The 19,384-nt window shown below is 36.0% G+C and overlaps 1 protein-coding gene across 18 annotated transcripts in view; it reads left to right on the plus strand.

Annotated features, from left to right (window-relative positions):
• Cpsf6 (cleavage and polyadenylation specificity factor subunit 6) overlaps positions 1–19,384 on the plus strand; it is a 24,482-nt gene continuing 5,098 nt past the window's right edge. Inside the window, exons 1-12 of one of the 18 annotated variants that reach the window (XM_076790411.1) lie at positions 2–237; positions 1,673–1,897; positions 1,970–2,197; positions 2,346–2,843; positions 3,452–3,496; positions 4,472–4,598; positions 4,957–5,070; positions 6,004–6,287; positions 6,375–6,672; positions 6,838–7,102; positions 12,597–12,677; positions 14,414–14,673. In XM_076790411.1, coding sequence (XP_076646526.1) covers positions 181–237; positions 1,673–1,897; positions 1,970–2,197; positions 2,346–2,843; positions 3,452–3,496; positions 4,472–4,598; positions 4,957–5,070; positions 6,004–6,287; positions 6,375–6,672; positions 6,838–7,102; positions 12,597–12,677; positions 14,414–14,525 — 2,334 coding nt within the window. In that variant the 5' untranslated portion in view covers positions 2–180 and the 3' untranslated portion in view covers positions 14,526–14,673. The other 17 variants (XM_076790408.1, XM_076790405.1, XM_076790407.1 and 14 more) reach the window with 17 other exon arrangements.

A 19,384-nucleotide genomic window follows, 5' to 3' on the forward strand; every position in this document is an offset into this window, starting at 1 on the left:
ATAGTGCGAATCGTGGTCGCTTATCGTCGAAACAAGAGGCAAGATGGCGCAGTGACGTCACGTCCGTTCATCGGTCGAAACGTAACGTAATTCGCTAACACGTTTTCTCCTATAGACAAGACCGTGGGCCCTTTAGGCTTGGCGGCTTCGTCAAATGCAGTGAGCGTCGGTGTACGTAAAATGGCGGACGGTGACATTGATTTGTACGCCGACGATCTCGAGCAAGATTTCGCGCAGGTAATTCGATTTTCTCATTGTTAATAAACCGACACGCGATTGGCACGCGTAATCGTGGATCGGCCGGTTCCGTGAAAAATCCTCCGGACTGTGAGAAAAAGCGCTGATAGCTGAACGGGGTGTCCGGCGTCATGGAGGAGAGACGGTAACGATTGCGAGCGGCGCCCTTGTTATCCTCCTCTTCGGTTTCGCGTTCTGTGTCTCTGTTCTGTTCGGGGCCGAGTAGCCTGTCGCGTCCGATCAGCCACGGTCGACGAACGTTCCCCGATATTTCGTTGTTCCGAGCGATATAGTGTGCCACGGGTCTTCATGCGCGTTCACGCTCGCCTTGGGAAAACGTGTTAATACGTGCAATACGTGTTATAATACAGATACACGGCAAGCAAATCAAAATGGTGTTAGCGGTAAGGCGAATGTCGTGCAGTAGTGTTTCTCTTCCGCTTCGTTCGACGATACATGTAGCTCTCACTGAAATCTCTTTCTAACTCTTGGCTTCAGACGTCTTTTTCACGAACTCGACGATGGCGTTCGAAATAGTGTTTCGGAGACGGGTGGACGCCAAGCAGAACGCGAGTGGAAACGCGTACACGGAATGTAACATGGAAACTGTGCTCCCAGCGAATTTTTACGGGTCGCTGTTTTTCGATCGAAAAATTCAGTCCTTACCGATTATCGAAATATTCCTAATTAACTTTTGTAGCATCAATGGCCGAAATAAATTACTTGAATTATGCACCGCTTGATACGAAAAGTGCAGTTTCCATGCAACATTGATATATTATTTTATTTACACGCAGTTCGGTGTCTGATACTCGAAATGCTATTTCGAACACCCATAGAGTGTGTAATATTTAGTCAAATCATTTTTGTTGACGTAATTCTTCTAAACGTTTTATTTATAATTCGAGAAGTTTGAGTTTGTACTTTTTACATCGTTAGATTTGTTTCTAGAAATTCTTTTACATATACAACATTTTTTTTATCTGCTTCACATCCTTTTTAATCTGTTAATCAAAAATACGTGTTTAGTATTAATGTGGTTTATGTCGAAGGAGGATGGCTAGTCACCCATCGGTTCTTTCGGTAAGAACACTGTGTTTCGCACGGCATTTACCCTGGAACCGTATAGGAATAATATTTATAACTTATAAAAAATTTAACATAACTCTTTAAAAATATGCAACAGCTATGGGCGTAATAATATTGTAATAACAGCTTGATAACATAATCCTTGTAAACGTTGTACTTGGAATGTTTACAATACTATCTTACTTTCATTTCCGATTGCAGTGCGATCGAACTGAACATAAATCTGCATGAGAAATTCAGTATTTCTGGTTAACAGATTAAACTACTGGTTTAGTTTATAAAGCCTTTGTCATAATCATTCTATGTATTATCTTCTCTTTATCACATTCTTAACGATTTCTTGCAGGATGAGTTCGCTGGTGACGGCGTTGATTTGTACGATGACGTGATAGCAGCTCCTGCTGGCGGAAATGGTGGTGTCTCTACAGGTAACAGTGGAGACGGAGGAGGAGATACTACATCGCCAAACGAAGAAACAAATGGCAGTGCTCCGTATCATCAACTTGGGAATAACATTCAGCCAAACCAAATTGGAAGACGTCATCAATTATATGTTGGAAACTTAACTTGGGTATGCGTTTTGGGAACAATTGATATCTTCTCACTTGTTTCTAAACTACTACAAAATTTTTGTACGTTACAGTGGACAAGTGATCAGGACATAACAGACGCAGTACAAAGTATTGGCGTGTCCGACTTCGTGGAAGTGAAATTCTTCGAGAATCGGGCGAATGGACAATCCAAAGGATTCTGCGTGATATCACTGGGTTCGGAACAAAGCATGAGGATATGCATGGAAAGATTACCTAAGAAAGAATTGCACGGACAGAACCCAGTAGTAACGTTTCCCACCAAACAAGCACTGAACCAAGTGAGTTTCCCAGAAGAAAAAGATACTGATAAAAGCACTTGAAGCAATATGTAAAGGAAGCAGACTCGACAAACTTATTTCGCTCTGCAAACTTGATATCTTACGTTTTACCATTCCAGTTGATTAAACAAATTTCTTGTGTTCTCAGTTCGAGTCTCAGTGCAAAACACGTCCAGCTCCAGCTCCTCAGCAAAGTCAAAGTCAGCGACCCCATAATCCACATCAGCATCAACCACCAATGCCACCTCATCAACAGCATCCACAGCATCCTCAACACCCTCAGCATTCGCAACAAAATCATGGTCCCAGAATGATGATGGGTCCTCCGCAGGGTGTGAGACCACAAAGAATGCCTCCTCCAGGTATGGGTCCTCCAGGTCCAGGTGGACCTGGCCAACAAGGTCCACCGCGCATACATGGTCCACCCATGGGTCCTGGACCTGGACCGCATCATCCCCTGCCTGGACATCCCAATCAAGGTCCACCGCCTCCTGGATATCAGCAAGGACCATGGAATGGTCCCAGACCTAACGGTCCACCTGGACCACCCAGAGGTCCGAGTGGACCTGGTGGTCCTCCGCAGCAAGGACCTCCAGGACCAGGTCCTGGTCAACATAGACCACCAGGAATGGTATCTATCAAACTTGTATGTATGCCACTGTGTTCAAAAATATTCATGGCTACGCCTAATTTATCACTGATCAATAATTATTTGCATTTTATGTACGATTAGAGACAAAAAAATGGGACACTGTGTTAATTCAAGTATTATGATTAGATTGTGGTTTTATGCAGTTACAACAAAACTGAATAGATGAAATTCAACACTGGGTTAAACTTCCGAAAACCCACCAAATTAGCTGACATTTTGTAAATAGGTTTTGTTTTTCTACAAAAATGATGATTGTGAGAACGATTTTCGGTGTCTCGAAATTTATTTTACCATTTCAATGGCATTTTCTACCTTGCCGACACAGCGTAGTCCAATGGGTGCAATCTTAAAAAACAAATCATCACAGCGCCTGGGCAAAATAAATAATTGGGTATAAAAGTACATACTTCCAATTATGTAGGTGTCCTACATTTTTGTTATTGATTATATTATCGAACAACTGGGAGTTGTTCTGTGCCATTAGCTTTCACAGGAATCTGCATAAATATTTATAACATATGTTCTATAAACCGTTGGTTAATTATCGTACAAGTTACAAGAATATTTTCTGCACTTACATGTCTTACTCTTCGCGTAAACAGAGTTGCACTAGAGACCTTTCAGAAGCCAGTTACCATATGCCACAGGTAACGCAGTGTGTTGTTTCTTTCTGCTTTTCACGTTGTAAGATTTTTATCTTTTACGTTTAACTCATTAAAATCATTCAGGATGTTCAAAAACATTCGTTGAACTCGGATCGAATAAAGAATCTTTATTATACATTTTTATTGAAGTTGTTTATTCAAAATCATTTATACAGTGCATGAGACACGTATAACATGAAAAGTATGGAAGGCCGATGTTATTTCATTTGTATTAACTTGACCCTGAACAATAAAAAGGTTTTAACGGATTAATAACTGGCTCTGATACACAGTATTAGATCTAGTATTTAGGCTCCCCTTTAGCTACTTGAATTCACGATCAGAAATTTCAAGTACGTACTCATTTAAATATTTCAATCATTAAGGAGGTATTCTAATTTTTCTTTTTTTGCATTTTTTATAAGTATAAGGGTTGTAGAATATGTGTGCAAGAGGATTTGTTTGTATTCGTAAAATTAACGTAGTTATAGGCGTTCGAACCATGTAACTGGTGTTGCGAGATATTGATACTTGAATATTTAATCTTTAAATCCGTCGATTGTTTTTTTTTTTTATTGTATTAAAGGTTGAAAAATATTTAAAATATCGGTAATTTGACTTCAAAATGCCACCATTTTGTAAATAATCAAGATTTTTAATTCCTTTTTGTTCAGGTCATAATTGCACTCATACTGATTAATAAACGTCATTTTTTGTTTCCGGTCAGTAGAAAGACCGGAATCATGGCGACCGTGGACCTACGTTTTCAAAAATATATATAACTTACGTAATTTTGATGTGTATAAAAAATCCTAATGCGAAAGGTTCAATAGTTTTTCGGGGGAAAAACGACCTCGAAAATAAGAATACCCCCTTAAGTATTACTCATCGATAGATTGAATTATCGCTACTTTTGAACATAGAACCTGATTTTTAATGGAACAATGATTAAATTTGTGTCTTCTTGTGTCTCTTCAGCAATTTCATGGTGGCCCACCTGGTCCGCCTGGTCAAGGGCCCCCACGTGGTCCACCTGGACATCCTGGTGGACCTCCAGGTGATCCGAGAGGCGCCCAGCCACGCCCAGAATGGAATCGACCACCAGGTTCGTGATCTTTTTTTCCATCTCGTTCACAAGCAACATACTGAAACATCTTGAACGTGAATACTCTGTTCTATTCCTTCATCTCATATATTATTTATGATCTTTTCAAGTTCTTCTCTTCATAGTGTGTAGTATGCATGATAGAATAGATGCGTGACAATAACTGTAATATCGTGACAAAAGTGTACTCTCTGCGTTCAAAAGCATCGAACGATGCGAAACGAATAAAAAAAAAAGAAAACACGACACAGACACAATATGAACATTAAGTAAGCGACTCGAATTAAGTGTGATAAATCACCGTCTAACGAAGCTGCTACGAACGAACGTTCACTTACGTTTTATTCAATGTGCATAGGGATGCATCACGGGCCTCAGGGACCACCAGGTTTCCCTCAACATCAACATATGCAAGGCCCGCAACCTGGTCAAGGCCCACCACAGAGAGGACCTCCTCCAGGTTCGATGGGTGGTGAGAAATTTCGGACGTTCATTGAATATTAACAATATACAATAGACCGTGTTTATGTTACCACACCTTCCACACGATAATGCATGATATTGAGGGAAATTTTCTTGCTTAGGAGTATGAAGGTACAAGGTGTTTCAGACAGTGATAACATGGGAAATAACATTAGTTTTCATGTTATCGTTCGAGGAGAAACCATTTTAATATTCGAATTGACGGGGTATGTGGATCAAGGGGGAATCTAAGGATGTTCCAAAAATGTTGTACTTCCTTGAAAGGGATGACCTTGGGAAACGCTCCTATCAAGGAAATACATTTTTCGGACACACTATATTATTGAGAATGAATTCGGCATCGTGGTATTGTGCAAGCATATCCTAAAGCAAAACAGCATACGCTATCGAGTGCGCAAAGGGGGGAGCTTGGTTTAGGTCGATAATTTATTTTAATCAACTGTAGAGTTGTTTTTGTTTTTGAACCCCGCATGAGTTTTGGAACACGTTTCAGTCTAACAAAGGAGTATATTTAAGTTACACAAGCCGATTTTAATGAAACTTTTGTGAGAGCTAGTTCTCAGAAAAATATTCAGCACGTGTCCTTTTTTATCGGCCATCGTCTACATAGAAGGGGTGAAAACATATTCTATTGAATATCTTGGAAATTGTTAGAGCCAGAGAAATGGTTTAAATGGAATTAAATTCATAATATTCTCTCGTCACGTCTGAAGGTGTCCAATATTTTTCTAAGAACTAACGCTCACAAATTGCTTCATTAAAATCGGCTAGTGTAACTTGAATATGTTCCCTTGTAAGTTTTCAAGGTCTGATCCACTTTCCGAAGTCGGTGGGCCGGGCTGCCTCTGTAACAGTGAATGTAAACCGCAGTATTCTCTGCGAGCTTGCTGTACGGTTGCAAGCTAACATGGATATTGATCAGGAATGTTGCCAGGTCCAGGGGGACCACCGCCGGGACACGGAGGACCGCCTCAAGGACCTCCGCAAGGACCTCCGGCGCCGCACGTTAATCCCGCATTCTTCCCACAAGGACCACCCCATCAGCATCCAGGACAGCATCCTCCAGGCCCTCCTGGTCCACCTCATGGGCCTCCGCATGGCCCACCACATGGACCACCTCATGGTCCTCCTCACGGACCTCCTCACGGTCAGCCTCATGGTCCACCTCACGTACCACCTCACGGTTACGGGCCACCTGCAACACAAGTATAATCAGTTTATACGTTTTTAATTAATATACGTGTCTTCTGTTGAACATTAGTTACCATGATGAAATCCGACAAACATTTGCAGCCACCTTACGGTGCGCCAGGACCCGATCATCGTCCTGAAGGACCCCCACCGCTTACGGAACAAGAGTTTGAGGAAATAATGACCAGAAACAGAACAGTATCCTCGTCTGCCATTGGTCGAGCAGTGTCAGACGCTGCTGCGGGAGAGTATGCGAGCGCCATCGAGACTCTGGTTACTGCTATCTCATTGATAAAGCAGTCGAAGGTCGCTGCCGATGACAGATGCAAGATTCTGATCAGCTCTCTGCAAGATACACTACGCGGCGTTGAAACTAAGAGCTATGGGTCTGCGCGAAGAGGTAAGCTTCATTCCTTTGTTAAGTAGGACCGCAAAAGGGTTATCTATTAACTTCTTGATGCTGTACGACTGTGTCTAGCCTATTGCCTTTAGGGGAGCAGTGTACACGTACTAGGATATTTGGCGTGTATATTAGAATGTTCTAACGTTGTTTTGGTGGTTGCAGAACGGTCTCGTTCCCGCGATAGAGAGCGCAGTCACAGAAGGAGACGCGAGAGATCAAGAAGCCGTGACAGGGAGTACAGAGAGAGAAGCAGGGATAGGGACAGGGAACGGGACAGAGAGCGTGATCGCGAGAGGGAAAGGGATCGCGATCGCGACAGGGAACGTTATTACAGCGAAGCATATCCACGGGAACGATCACGAAGCAGGGAGAGGGATCGTGAACGCGAAAGAGATCGCGAGTATAGAGAGCGAAGCAGAGAAGAAAGGTAAGCTCAACACAATCTCCTCACATAATTCAAATTTTATTCACTGTGACAACTGAACATGTTTCTTGTCATATTATGAATAATACGTGCGTGTCACACAACAGAACTTGTGTTTTCTTGAAATAGTCCACGTTGTACACGTAATTTGTATATTATTACTATTAATTATTATTATTATTATTATTATCATTATTATTATTATTCTTATTATAAACAGTACACAGAAAAGCATCGCGTGCCGCTAATACAAAATCGTTAGTACAACGATACACACTGTTCCCAGTAACGTAAGCTTGTCTCGCTGGGAGAAACGTTCTTTTCACAAAGCAATTATCTCGTGTAATTAATTCGGTGTCCAGCGAGGATTCGAGTTAATTAAGTATAACCGTAGGCGAATGGGCGATAAAGAATGCATTAATCTGTTCTGCGAGTTTTAGGCTGCTGACTGGAATTTATTGTAAAACTTTCGTTGATGCAGAGTTGGGCAATATTTATCGTAGATAACTGACTTTAAATGAAATCTTTGATAATCAATAGCAGTTTATGATTAAATACTGAACTTGACTAAGTCATAATCTTAACTGAAACAGATGTTAATTCACCAACTGGATTAATGTGTAAATTATTTAATCATCGACTGGATTCATGATTAAGTATTAAAATCATTTTTACTATCCAATAAATTCAATTATACTATTGTGTTGTACAATTCAAATACATATTCGAATTATGTTCAAGGATTAAGTTGAATTGCAATATGTTGAATTTTGTCCAATTATTATATTCAATTATACACGTTTGCCATAATCGTAACATATTCTTGTTATTTTATCATTAAAATTTGAACACTGATCAAAGTAATCTAAATTAACATAATTTACTAGATGCATAGAAAACAAATTAAAATTTGACTTTGGTTTTAAATCAAAATTGATAATCAATGATTAATGTAATTTATAGTCATTGTTTAATTAATTGACGATATTCGTCAATAGTCTATATATTTTACGTCTAATTGTCTCTAATGATAAGCATTAATTGATAAAATCAATGAATTAGAAATGTTGACTAATGCCCAACTGTGCGATGATGTTTATTTATCGATTAGAGAAGAAAATTTGAACAATTGCCGTCGAACGTGTCAGGATCATTGTCGTCAGCATTCGTTGTAATTCTGTAATTGCTGTATTACTACCATCTATACTGGTTCATTATTTAAAATAGATTAACGAAAGGCTACAGACAAGGATCGTAGATAATTTTACAGTCTCGTCAACATAATTTATAAGACACCTGTAACTTGTGATTTAGTATACATTACGATTTAAAGTTATATGAAATTAATTAACCCTTTCACTGTGACATCATTTTTAAAATAGACTCGAATGTAAATAATTTCGAATTTAATGTAGCCACCTTTAGAGAACAATTTCGATCTGATTAGTTGGACGTTGTGCTGTTTAAAGAACAGTAACAGGGTTAAACGAGAATAAATTTATAATTCGACATATTAATTGCTATTTAATATTTTTATGCCTCGTTTAAACAAATTTTAAGAAAATGTCTAGTGTTTTTGCAACTTTCCGTACAATGACCATATTCAAATTTTTGTAATTTAATGTCCTTTTACATGTCTCAAAATTAAGTTATTATCTTTTTTATTGCTTGAAGTAAAGATAAAGTTACATTAAGGTCTAAATGGTACATAACGTAGCAATTAATGTGTTCAATAATCATGTTCTTTGTGTTACAATCATAACAAAGCAAATGTTAATTAATTAAATGTAACGATTGATCAATATTCATTTTGTTGTGATGGTGGAGACGATAAATCGACGTCATTTACAAACTATCAGATATCGCGATTCAGGTGCTCTGCGCTATTATCATTTAGCTAAATAATCAATGTTGAAATTTAAACAGCTGTTATACTCCTCGCATTAATCTTTATGCACTGCACTCACATATTTTGTGATCAATTTCGTATTATTCAATTCTTTATTAAAGATAGATATAAATAATGAAAGCGATTAAAATGACCAAAATATTACTATAAATTTAATATACATTATTATAAAATTTAACTCGTTTACTGTATGCATTCGCGCTTAATTCGAAATACAAAATAAAAGGTTTTTAGAAGAAAAAAAATTATAATTCAAGACATAAAGAATTATTATTATGTATTTATTAAAAATTTGTGCAGTAAATATTGTTAATTCGGGGACAAACGAATGATTTTACAATTTTCAAATCTTTTTAAATTTGCTCGGATGTAACAGATCTTTCGAATTGTTTTTAAAATGTCATTGGTGGACGTTGACGCAAGTAAATGATTCTCATTATAGTTAATTATTGGCAACAAAGAAAAGGAGGTTTTTTACAGTACTCAATGAAGTCATATAGCCACTAGTACTGCGATCTCAGCTTTTACATAAAACACTGTTCTAGGAAGATTATATATATAAATAATGATAATTATATTAATGTAACTAGAGCTGTACAGCTGGAATAAGAATATTCAATTTGCGAATTGTAAATTTTCTAGTGTTCAAAATTTGACTACGAAAAACTAAAAAGTAAGATTCTAATTTTAGTCGATTCGTTTATTACCCAGAAATATTCAGTATAAGCAAACGAAAGGCTGTCTTTTGAATATTGAATACGATTCTGAAGTTTACGAATTGTAAATTTGATAGTGAAATTTGTCTTTTAAATATTGAATATGATTTTTATTGGAGTTTAGTGATTAATACATGATCAATGATACATCAGATACAAAGTAGGAAAAATTAAGCGTGCTACAGTGGTAAAAAGAGGAGACGCGTCAGCACACTTATTCTATACTGTATATCTGAGAAAGAAACGAATTTCGTTACAATTATAGTATCTCAAATGTGTATGTGAGTGCACTCGATATCGCAAAATGTTCTCTGAATTTTACATTGATTTGCATCAATAAAAGGTTAATGGTCGAAGCTGTGTAACATAGTCTTCCTGATGCGTTAACTGTTTATTTAATCGAACAAACTGAGAGTTCAAACGAATTGTAGCTTCTTTAAGATATATACATATGTATATCTCTGTCGTTTTTCCCTTTGGTTTCCTCCTGTATGATTCTAATTTCTTTCGCAAGATCAGAACTTGATAAATGTGTAAAACCATCGTGTGAACATGCAATTTCTGGCATGAGTACTACTTGATATTTTTTTAGAATATTTCGGTACAGTGATTGACCAATGTATTTATAGTACAATGAAAATTAATTGTTTAGTTTATGAACTGCTTGCGCGGTGTGCAGGCTAAAATAATGGAAACAGTGTTATATTATATAATGTTAAATTACATAAATGATTTTTTGAGGGAATTTAATGTTTAATGAAAGATTGCAATTTTTATAATTTGTAGGGGGAATTTAATGTTGAACAGAAGATTTGTAATTTTGGTAATTTCAATAATCTTGAAATCGATCTCGATCGATGCATGATTAATGAGTTTCCATTACTATTCCATTAGTTTTTTATTTTGTTTACGAAAGGCAGTTCATAAATTAATGATTAATTCTTGTACATTAAAAACCGACAATGTGTGTTCGACGAAATATGTGAAACAAAATCATTATAACTTCAACATTATTGATATAATGTGTAATTATCATTCGATGAGGATATACAATTATGTTTTCTGTTTCGAAGCAATGTACCGATTAATAATTTAGGGAAAACATGATTTTATTGCACAATAAGATAAGACTCAAAGCTGGTACTGGTGCAACATTGTACTATGTTAGTATTTATTAATCATACAGATATTACTCATGGTAGTTCTTACATCATGGTAGTATGTATAAACATTTTATTACAATGAGATTATTAACCCTGGAGCTATATAGATGCATCAGATATTGATACTTTATTATACATTTTGTGTTATACTAATTTATATTGCAGTATAGGTGTATGGAAGTATAGTTTCAGGTTTAAGAAATTACATAAAATATACATCACAAGGTTTCTTGCGCAAGTGTGTACAGTTGCACTTGTGTAGGACCGTTAATTGTAATTTATATTAATTATCATAACACGCTGATAGTAGAAGTCTATAATCAACTGCAGAGTTCGGCAATATTTAATATAGTTAACAATTTACAAGTGGAATAGTGTAATTAAAGTTTGTAATTCAGCTGATATATAATTGCAATTACTTGAAGATGTTATTCAATCATAAATTATTACATTTCTTCATCGTGAACTAAATATTTACATAGTATTCGGTTATCAATATATATTTTGTTGCAATATATTTTTTAGAAAAATTTACTTTTGCAATGAATTTATTACTACACTGACGAAATTAGTATTCACGATTACTCCAATGCATTGACGATTAATCTTATGAATCGATTTAATCAATTACGACAATTAATTCCCTTTAATCATAAGCATTGATAAATCGAACAAATTAATTCTGTTCCATTGTAAGCATTAGCTAATCGGTCTAATTAATGCCTAGTCAGAAGCACTGATTAATTATTTATAATCGGTGATGAATCAAATAGAAAATTTTAATTGATCAATGCCCAACTCTGCAGAACTATGAATGCGTATATCCATACACAGTAATGTCTCCAAATATGTAAAAAAAAGAGGTGCATGATATTTGCAACATGATTCAGGATCACATATATTGATGAGATAGTACTAATTGAATAACAAAACTTGTTTGTTTTTTATTATTTTTTACTAACATATTCGTCACATTTTTTTTATTCAAATGAGTCTAAACACGACATACTTTGGAGCATATTTACTCCTTTAATTCCAGGTAAACTAAGATCTTGATTATGCGAACCAATGATTTTTTAATTCAATCGAAAGCTATTACTATACAATACGAGTCATTCTACAAATCAGTAAAGAATTAATCTGACACTGTAACTGGATGATTTTATTATCTAAACATTTATATTCCACTGATTAGTTCGCATAATTGAGGTTCCACTATATCGTGGATTAAACAAGTAAACCTGAGCCAAAGTGTATCGCGTTTGGACTCATTTTAATCAGAAAAACGTCACGAACATATTAGTAAAAGTTTCGTAAGAAAAATCATTAAAAACAAAAAGGTTTTTTCATTAGATTAGTATTGTCTCGCATTGGCGACAATGTTTGTTTACTCGCTATCCTTTCCTACGTTCGATGCCAACGACAGATCAAGTAGAACAGTGTTTGTACACGTTGACTTTTCCGAAGTTTTCACATTTATGGAGACATTACTAGTTTATGCCAACCGATCTGAAGGAAACAATTCTCAGATTGGTGTATGCCTTAAGAGTAATATCGAGCTGTTATAACCGAAGTGTGCGGTCACACTCGTAGACTCGTAAGACAGAGACCAAAAAAATTGAATATTTTCTTGTTTTAACATAAAGCAACGTACTAAGCCTCCGGGTAACAGTATAAGTCCATAACAAAGTGTATGCATTTTCCATTAGTACGACACGTCAGTCAGCCAGGCCAAGAGTAAAAGAAGAACCGCCAGAGACGCCTCCCGTCTCGTCTTCCAAGGCGTCTAGGTAATTTATACTTTTTTTCCATTAAAGTGAATGCATGTAGTATTTCTCGAAACAGACAAAAAAAAATATGTTCTATCCGTTGTTCGATGCAAAAGAGGTTCAAACAGCGCCACAAATACTTGGTGACCCGTGCCGGGTCTACTTAGACCCAAGTTACAAAAATATGCAGGGTGTTCCATTTAAATCACCTTGAAATATCTACGAAATTGTTGGTGATATAAAAAATGTTTCGTGGGTGGATGCTTAGAGGTCATACGAAGGACAACTATTTTAATTTAATGGAATGATATATTTTTTAATACAGTGGTTGATACAGTATACGATTCTCTACAAAAAAGTATTAAACCACTCGTAGTCGAAAGTCGTTAATTTGCGAGATATTTTAATAGAACTGCAGAGCAGTACACGGTATTCAAATTAAAATATCTCTTTAATTAACGGTTTTTGGGTATGTGTGGTTTAGTACTTTTTTGTAATGAATTGGAAACTGCATTAATCACTGCATTCGAAGATATATGATTTTATTTAAAACAATACAGTTGACCTTCATATGACTTGTATGGGATTATCTGTAAAAAATATTTGCGTTAAATTATGTACTCTTTGAAACCATTGAACTTTTATTTACAATATTCTTTTATATTTCCAACAGTTCCAGAAATATTCGAAGAGATTGATTTAAAAGGGGCATACGTATATATTATTTAGATAGAAAAATAATCGAGAGTCGAAGTATTAGCTGTTGTAAAATTTCTAATAGTTCAAAAGTAAAATATGTATATATGGGTCAATACTGACCCGCCACGGGTCTCCGAGGGTCAAGTGTTCGATGATAAAGGTTCGGTTACGAGGGATACTTACGAAAGTAGAAAGAGAAAGGGAAGTGGTTCAGTGTTCAAGTAGCTACTATTGTTATTACAAAGATGAAACATAAATAATATAATTGTATTGTAATGGTATGGAGAAGCTTGATCGATCGAGTAATTAGTTTGTTTATTCCAGTCCCTGTTTGCATCGTACACTTTGCTCGTTTAGGTGCCAATATACAGGGTGTCCCGTAAAACCAGAACCAAAATATCGTTGTAGTTTTTAATGGCATAAAAAAGTTTTAAGAAATGTCCCAAACGAGAAAATGTTGTTACAAAAAGAACTCCTTTTTCACACTCATATTTTGAGTTTTGAGATTTCATTATAAAGGTGATAGTAACGTAAGAGTATGACCTCGAAGTGTGACCTTGAAAAATTCTTTTCATCGTGATATTTGCCACCTCGAAATAAATATTTTTTACGCTATTAAAAACAAGAAGAATATTTTGCGTTCCAGTTCTAAGTGACCCACTCCATATATAGTACATTATAGAGAACTTTTCGAGTATCAATATAATAAAAATTGTCTGCATATGATATATTTGCTTAACTTTCAAACGAATTAAATTTCGATACTCTGCCCCTGGCAAAAAGTGATTACCCTAAGAAATATGTATGAAGTAGTTAATTAATTGGCATAAGTACTTTTCAAATACCAAGTATAAAAGTTACAATTTGTTCCTTTCTTTCTGCAAAATGTTTATATATTTTCCAAGCAATTTACATGTATTTATAACTCAAAAAGATCTTTGTTCAAAATAATGTTTCGATATTTATGTAACATTTTCGTCAATGACAAAAACAATTTAAACATATGTATATGCTTGATAGTAATTTTATATTATTGATGATTTCTCACTTTTTGCCAGGGGTAACCAAATTCCTACCGTGCTACACTCGTCTTCAACCCTATACTCTAACCGGTCGTACAGTTCCACAAACAAAGAGGAGTACAAACTATTAAAAAAAAAAAAAGAATAAAGCGAACTTGTATACAAAGAGAGGGAGAGAGTTGTCACACAAGGGAGCTTAGCGTAACGATAAGATAATTCAATGTTGTACATCTTAAAGACAAAAACAAAACAAAAAACTGGTACCACCGTTAAAGTAAGATAATTGGCTGACGTGACTTGTGTAGGTATTATGACGATCGCTACAGAGAGCGTGAACGAGACAGAGATCGAGAACGAGAATCAAGCCGCAGACCATCGGAGAGAGAACGAGAACCAGAACGTGAACGGGAACGAGAACGGGAAAGAGATCGCCGCGACGAACGTGGAGACTCCTCGCATCGTTCGAGACATTAAAGAACAAACAGACAAAATATAAAGATAGAACGAGAGAGAAAGAGAGAGAGAGAGAGAGCAAATGAGAGAAAAAGAGCGAGAGAGGATTTCACATCAGAAGCAAAGAGGAACATCAAGACACGGTAGAGTGAGCTAGTCGGGGACATCTCGTCGTTTGGTTCCTTTGCGAAGACTTCTGGGACGAAAACAGACCCAAGAGGACACGCGTTTTTCCTGTTCAACACTGATTCTCTGAATACCTTAACACTTTCCTGATCAAGATCACCAGACGATTCTCTCTTCAACGTTCTACGACTCTTTATGTCAGAATTGAAACTTGGCTCGACTGTGGTTTGTTCGTGGAGAGGTTGAAATGCGTCGACTGCGTCTTAATTGTTGAATCGGCAGCATGTTGACTTGTGGGATTTTGACGGAGCAGTTTGTTCAAGGTGTATGTGACCTTGGTTCGCTAAAAGATGTTAGCGAAGCCAACATTCTTTCCTTGCGAGTAGTTCGTAAGAAAAGTATTTTTGTCGAGAATGTTGAATGTCTATAGTTTGTTTTTATTTCTTTATATTACTTAAAGTTAAACAAATTTTGTACGAACAATAGAGGGTACGATCCTTCAATAATTTTGAAAAGTAAGGAAATGGAGGCTCGTTGCAGGCAAAGCGTTCTTCTTCGCTGAAAGAATTCAGTTTTTTCAAGCATGTGCATTGATTGATCATTAATTCCATTTAATCGTGAAAGGGTTAACCATAAATATACATGTAGGGTGACCCAGAAAGATTATTGGAAAAAGAAAGGCATGATTGCTGAAGTGATTTGAAGATCCTTTTTTCGAGTTATTAACGAAAACAAAGTGTCTCGGCGTGAATTGGCAAAGGAAAAAGTTACTCCAATGACCTCAGCCATCACCTCTTTTTTTTTTTTGGACTACACTCTTTCTGGGACACCCAGTTTAAAAGTACAACGATTGAGACGTCAGAATGTTGTACGCTATGTTCTGTTTTACGCTACGACACTTCATCTACTTATAATGTTACATTTTAAAAAATACGTCTTTCAATTCTAAGCTAATAAAATCATTTTCAGTGTCTAAAAACAAAGGTGACAAATGATTAACATTTGTCTCACATGATATGTAATCATTTTCAGTGTGTCTACGCATACAAAACTTTAAGAAAAAGCAAGAAGGAATTTCTTGATACTGGCATGGTTGCGTACGCCTTTAATGAAAGAACTGCTCGAGATCTGCAAAACAGTAATTTTAATCTTGTTTAATTATCTTTTCAATGGCGCAAGTAATAAAAGTCAATCACTGGATAACGAGCGACAATCAGAATATTTAATGACACTTAAACATCGACTTACGTTATCTACGCATTACAAAGAATGTAAAACAATCACCAGAAGAATGGATTTTTAAGTTTGACACACAGTCGACATGCTGATTAAAATGAAACAAAATCTTGATTGTAACCTAACAGGAAAGTGTTAAGCCAACCGCCAGTTTTACCAAGTTACCGTGTGGACTCTCATGGGATTCTTATATATACACATATGTGTATATATCATATCTATGTACAAGTATGTGTATATATTTATATACGCTGTAGAATTTTACGCGCATACGTTTCATTTTAAAGTCACTACTTTCTTGATCCTGTCTTTTAACGCAGCGTAGGCATACATGTATGTATACATAAAAAAAATATATATATGTATATATATGTGTGTGTGTGTACATACATGTATATGATACGCGATTGGAACGCGTAGGTACATAACACAAGCAAACATATATATCTTTATGTAACGTTCCCAGATGAGACTCAGTTCAGTTCCTTTTTCGAGGGGTACACACGAGATAAAACCTGTTCTAATTACACAGAAACAAAAAAGCAGAAAAAGAGAGATGAACCGTGTGACAAAAGCCTCTGGCACGCGGGGATGGTTTTGTTTCGCGTTCAGTTGCGGTTTACAGAGAAGCTGAAAATACGTTGGAGCTGTCTGTTGGCCTCCGGGAAGAACGAAGACGACTTCTCTCCCTTTTGTTACGGATTCGTCGAACACTTCTGAAGCTCTGCGACGAACGCAAGATTGTATCTGAATATATATATATACATGTATATATATATATATATGTATATATATACACACACATACACATATATATATATGCTTTCAAAAAATGATCAAATATACGTGATAAACGTGTCTTTAATTTATTCGTCAGTACACACAATCTCCTGATATTCAAAGAATGTTATTTTTGTTTTTGTGCCAGACACACTTGTCCTAAACGCCGATCGAAAGGTGAAACCGAATTATGATTCTTTCGACTCCCTGATTATTTGTTTATGTAAACGTTGCTCGTAGCGATTGGGAGTCAAAAGATGACAGGGAATTTTGTTGATGAAAATGTTTTTCCTGCGATCGAGGAAACTAATTTGTCGAGAACGTATATTTATTTGAATGACTCCGTGGAATCCTTTGCCGAGCTGGGTGTGTTCTGACCCACGGTGAATTTAATAGTATTTGTTTTGCGTTGTCTCTAGACTGCGAATTTTATATTTAGCAAAATTTATAATATTATAGTTTTTTTAAATGTCTGCATAACATTTTTATTCCATTTTAACTTCTTCAGGAACATCTAGACAAATTTTTGTTTGGCTAATCTATTTCGAAATTAGTCTTTTAACATATCACGTGAATTGCATAAACATCTGTAGTCTAGTTCTTTTTTTTTTTTTTTTAAGAATTGGAACAGTGAAGTGTATTCCTTCTCGAGAGTTTTCATTCAATTTTAATTTCCTCCAGCAAAGGATTAATTCCGGAGGTTTTACGTCCAATTATTTCTGGCGAATTAGTTTCCATTCCAACTGTTACCTCCTGTTTAATACTAGTTTCAAACATCGTCCAACACTATTGTGAAAGCGCAGAATGTTCGTTTGAACGGTGTCTAACTCACTAGCAGTTCCTGCATCATTTGCAGAACAGTTTTTCTTCTTAATCCTCTTGCGATCAAGATTTTAATGTAGGGTTGTAACTAGTTCACCGATTCCTATGTGCTAAATTTTTACAAGTCATACAGGGTGAGTTACTCAACTGTATCACCTGAATTTATTCGTAACCTACTCGATACGTAACAAAAAGTTTCTAATAAAAATATCTTCATATCAAATAAGACCATCAATGCATCTTCGGTCAAATTCCGTGATAGCTTGTTTATTTGAAATTATTTCTTTATGAAACTTTTACCAACATGTTCGCGACGCATTTCTGATTACAATGAGTCCAAACACGACACAATTCGAATCATACATACACGTTTGATCCAAGATAGAGTGGAATCTCTATTATGCATACCAATTAGTTGCACATGAGCGTTCGGATAATAGAACAGTAAATATAATCTAAATTGTATCGTGTTTGCGCTTATTTTAATCAGAAAATTGTCACGAATATGTTGGTAAAAGTTTCATAAAAAAAAAAAAATTAAAACGGAAAAAGTTTTGTCATCATACTTCCACCAAAGATTAGCTAAAGAATATCTGGGTAATTATTACTTGTTAACCTCACATAACTTAATACTGACCTCGTATCTCGATAACAAAGTGAAGTATGAAGAAACCAATTATTCCATTATATGCACCCGTGAAATTTTTTGATGCAACAAGTAGGTTCTGAGTTAATTCAGGTGGTACAGTTAAGTGAGTCAGTATAAGAATTGACATCAAAGACATAAAAAACAAGACATACAATCAGCAGTCTAGTTACAGCCATTATACCAAATTGAATTACATACAGTTGTGTGTAGCATTTAAAATAGCAGTCCTTGATCACCGGGGTGTTAAACATTAATTGCACTGATTCGACAGCATAACTCTTTCATGCCCCAGTCGATAGAGCTTGGTACCAGAGTACCAATACTCAGCATGACATTTTACGATCTTCATCCCTCAAGATACCCCTCCAATTTCGGGAACCACCCTCTTACGTTATTTATTATAATTTATTGATCGAAATGTCGTCGAGTAAACCGTACAACTGTAAGCAAAACTAGCATGCATGAAAGAGTTACAAAATGTTCACAGAAGGAGGACTGCCATAAGAAAGCACTTGAACATGAACGGTTCGCCTTTCGATGGGACCTTTTATCGTATATTTTTACAAAAAAAAAAAAAAACAATCAACGCAAAATCGGCGACTCTGCTCTGTGAGATTACACGCTGTACATAATTGAACTCCTATTGTATCGGACGATCGTTGCCAAGCTGAACCCTTTACGGTCCACTTTTGACCACGATTATCGTTCTGCGAGTGAGAGAGCGAGAGAAAGAGAGCATCTTGAACAATGAGAGTCACGCGTTGAACATATTCTTTGAGAGATAGAGAGAGAGAGAGAGACACAATCTCTTTTCTGCGACTCTGTAACACCCACTGATTTACTATGATTTGTATGTGTGAACGTGTTTCCGTTTGGATTTTTTTTTCATTTTTTTTTTCTTTGTGTGGAGCTTTTCGCAGATGGAGAAAGATTTTTTTTAA

The sequence above is a fragment of the Halictus rubicundus genome, chromosome 7 (genome assembly GCF_050948215.1).
Source record: "Halictus rubicundus isolate RS-2024b chromosome 7, iyHalRubi1_principal, whole genome shotgun sequence".
Classification (NCBI taxonomy): Eukaryota; Metazoa; Arthropoda; class Insecta; order Hymenoptera; family Halictidae; genus Halictus; species Halictus rubicundus.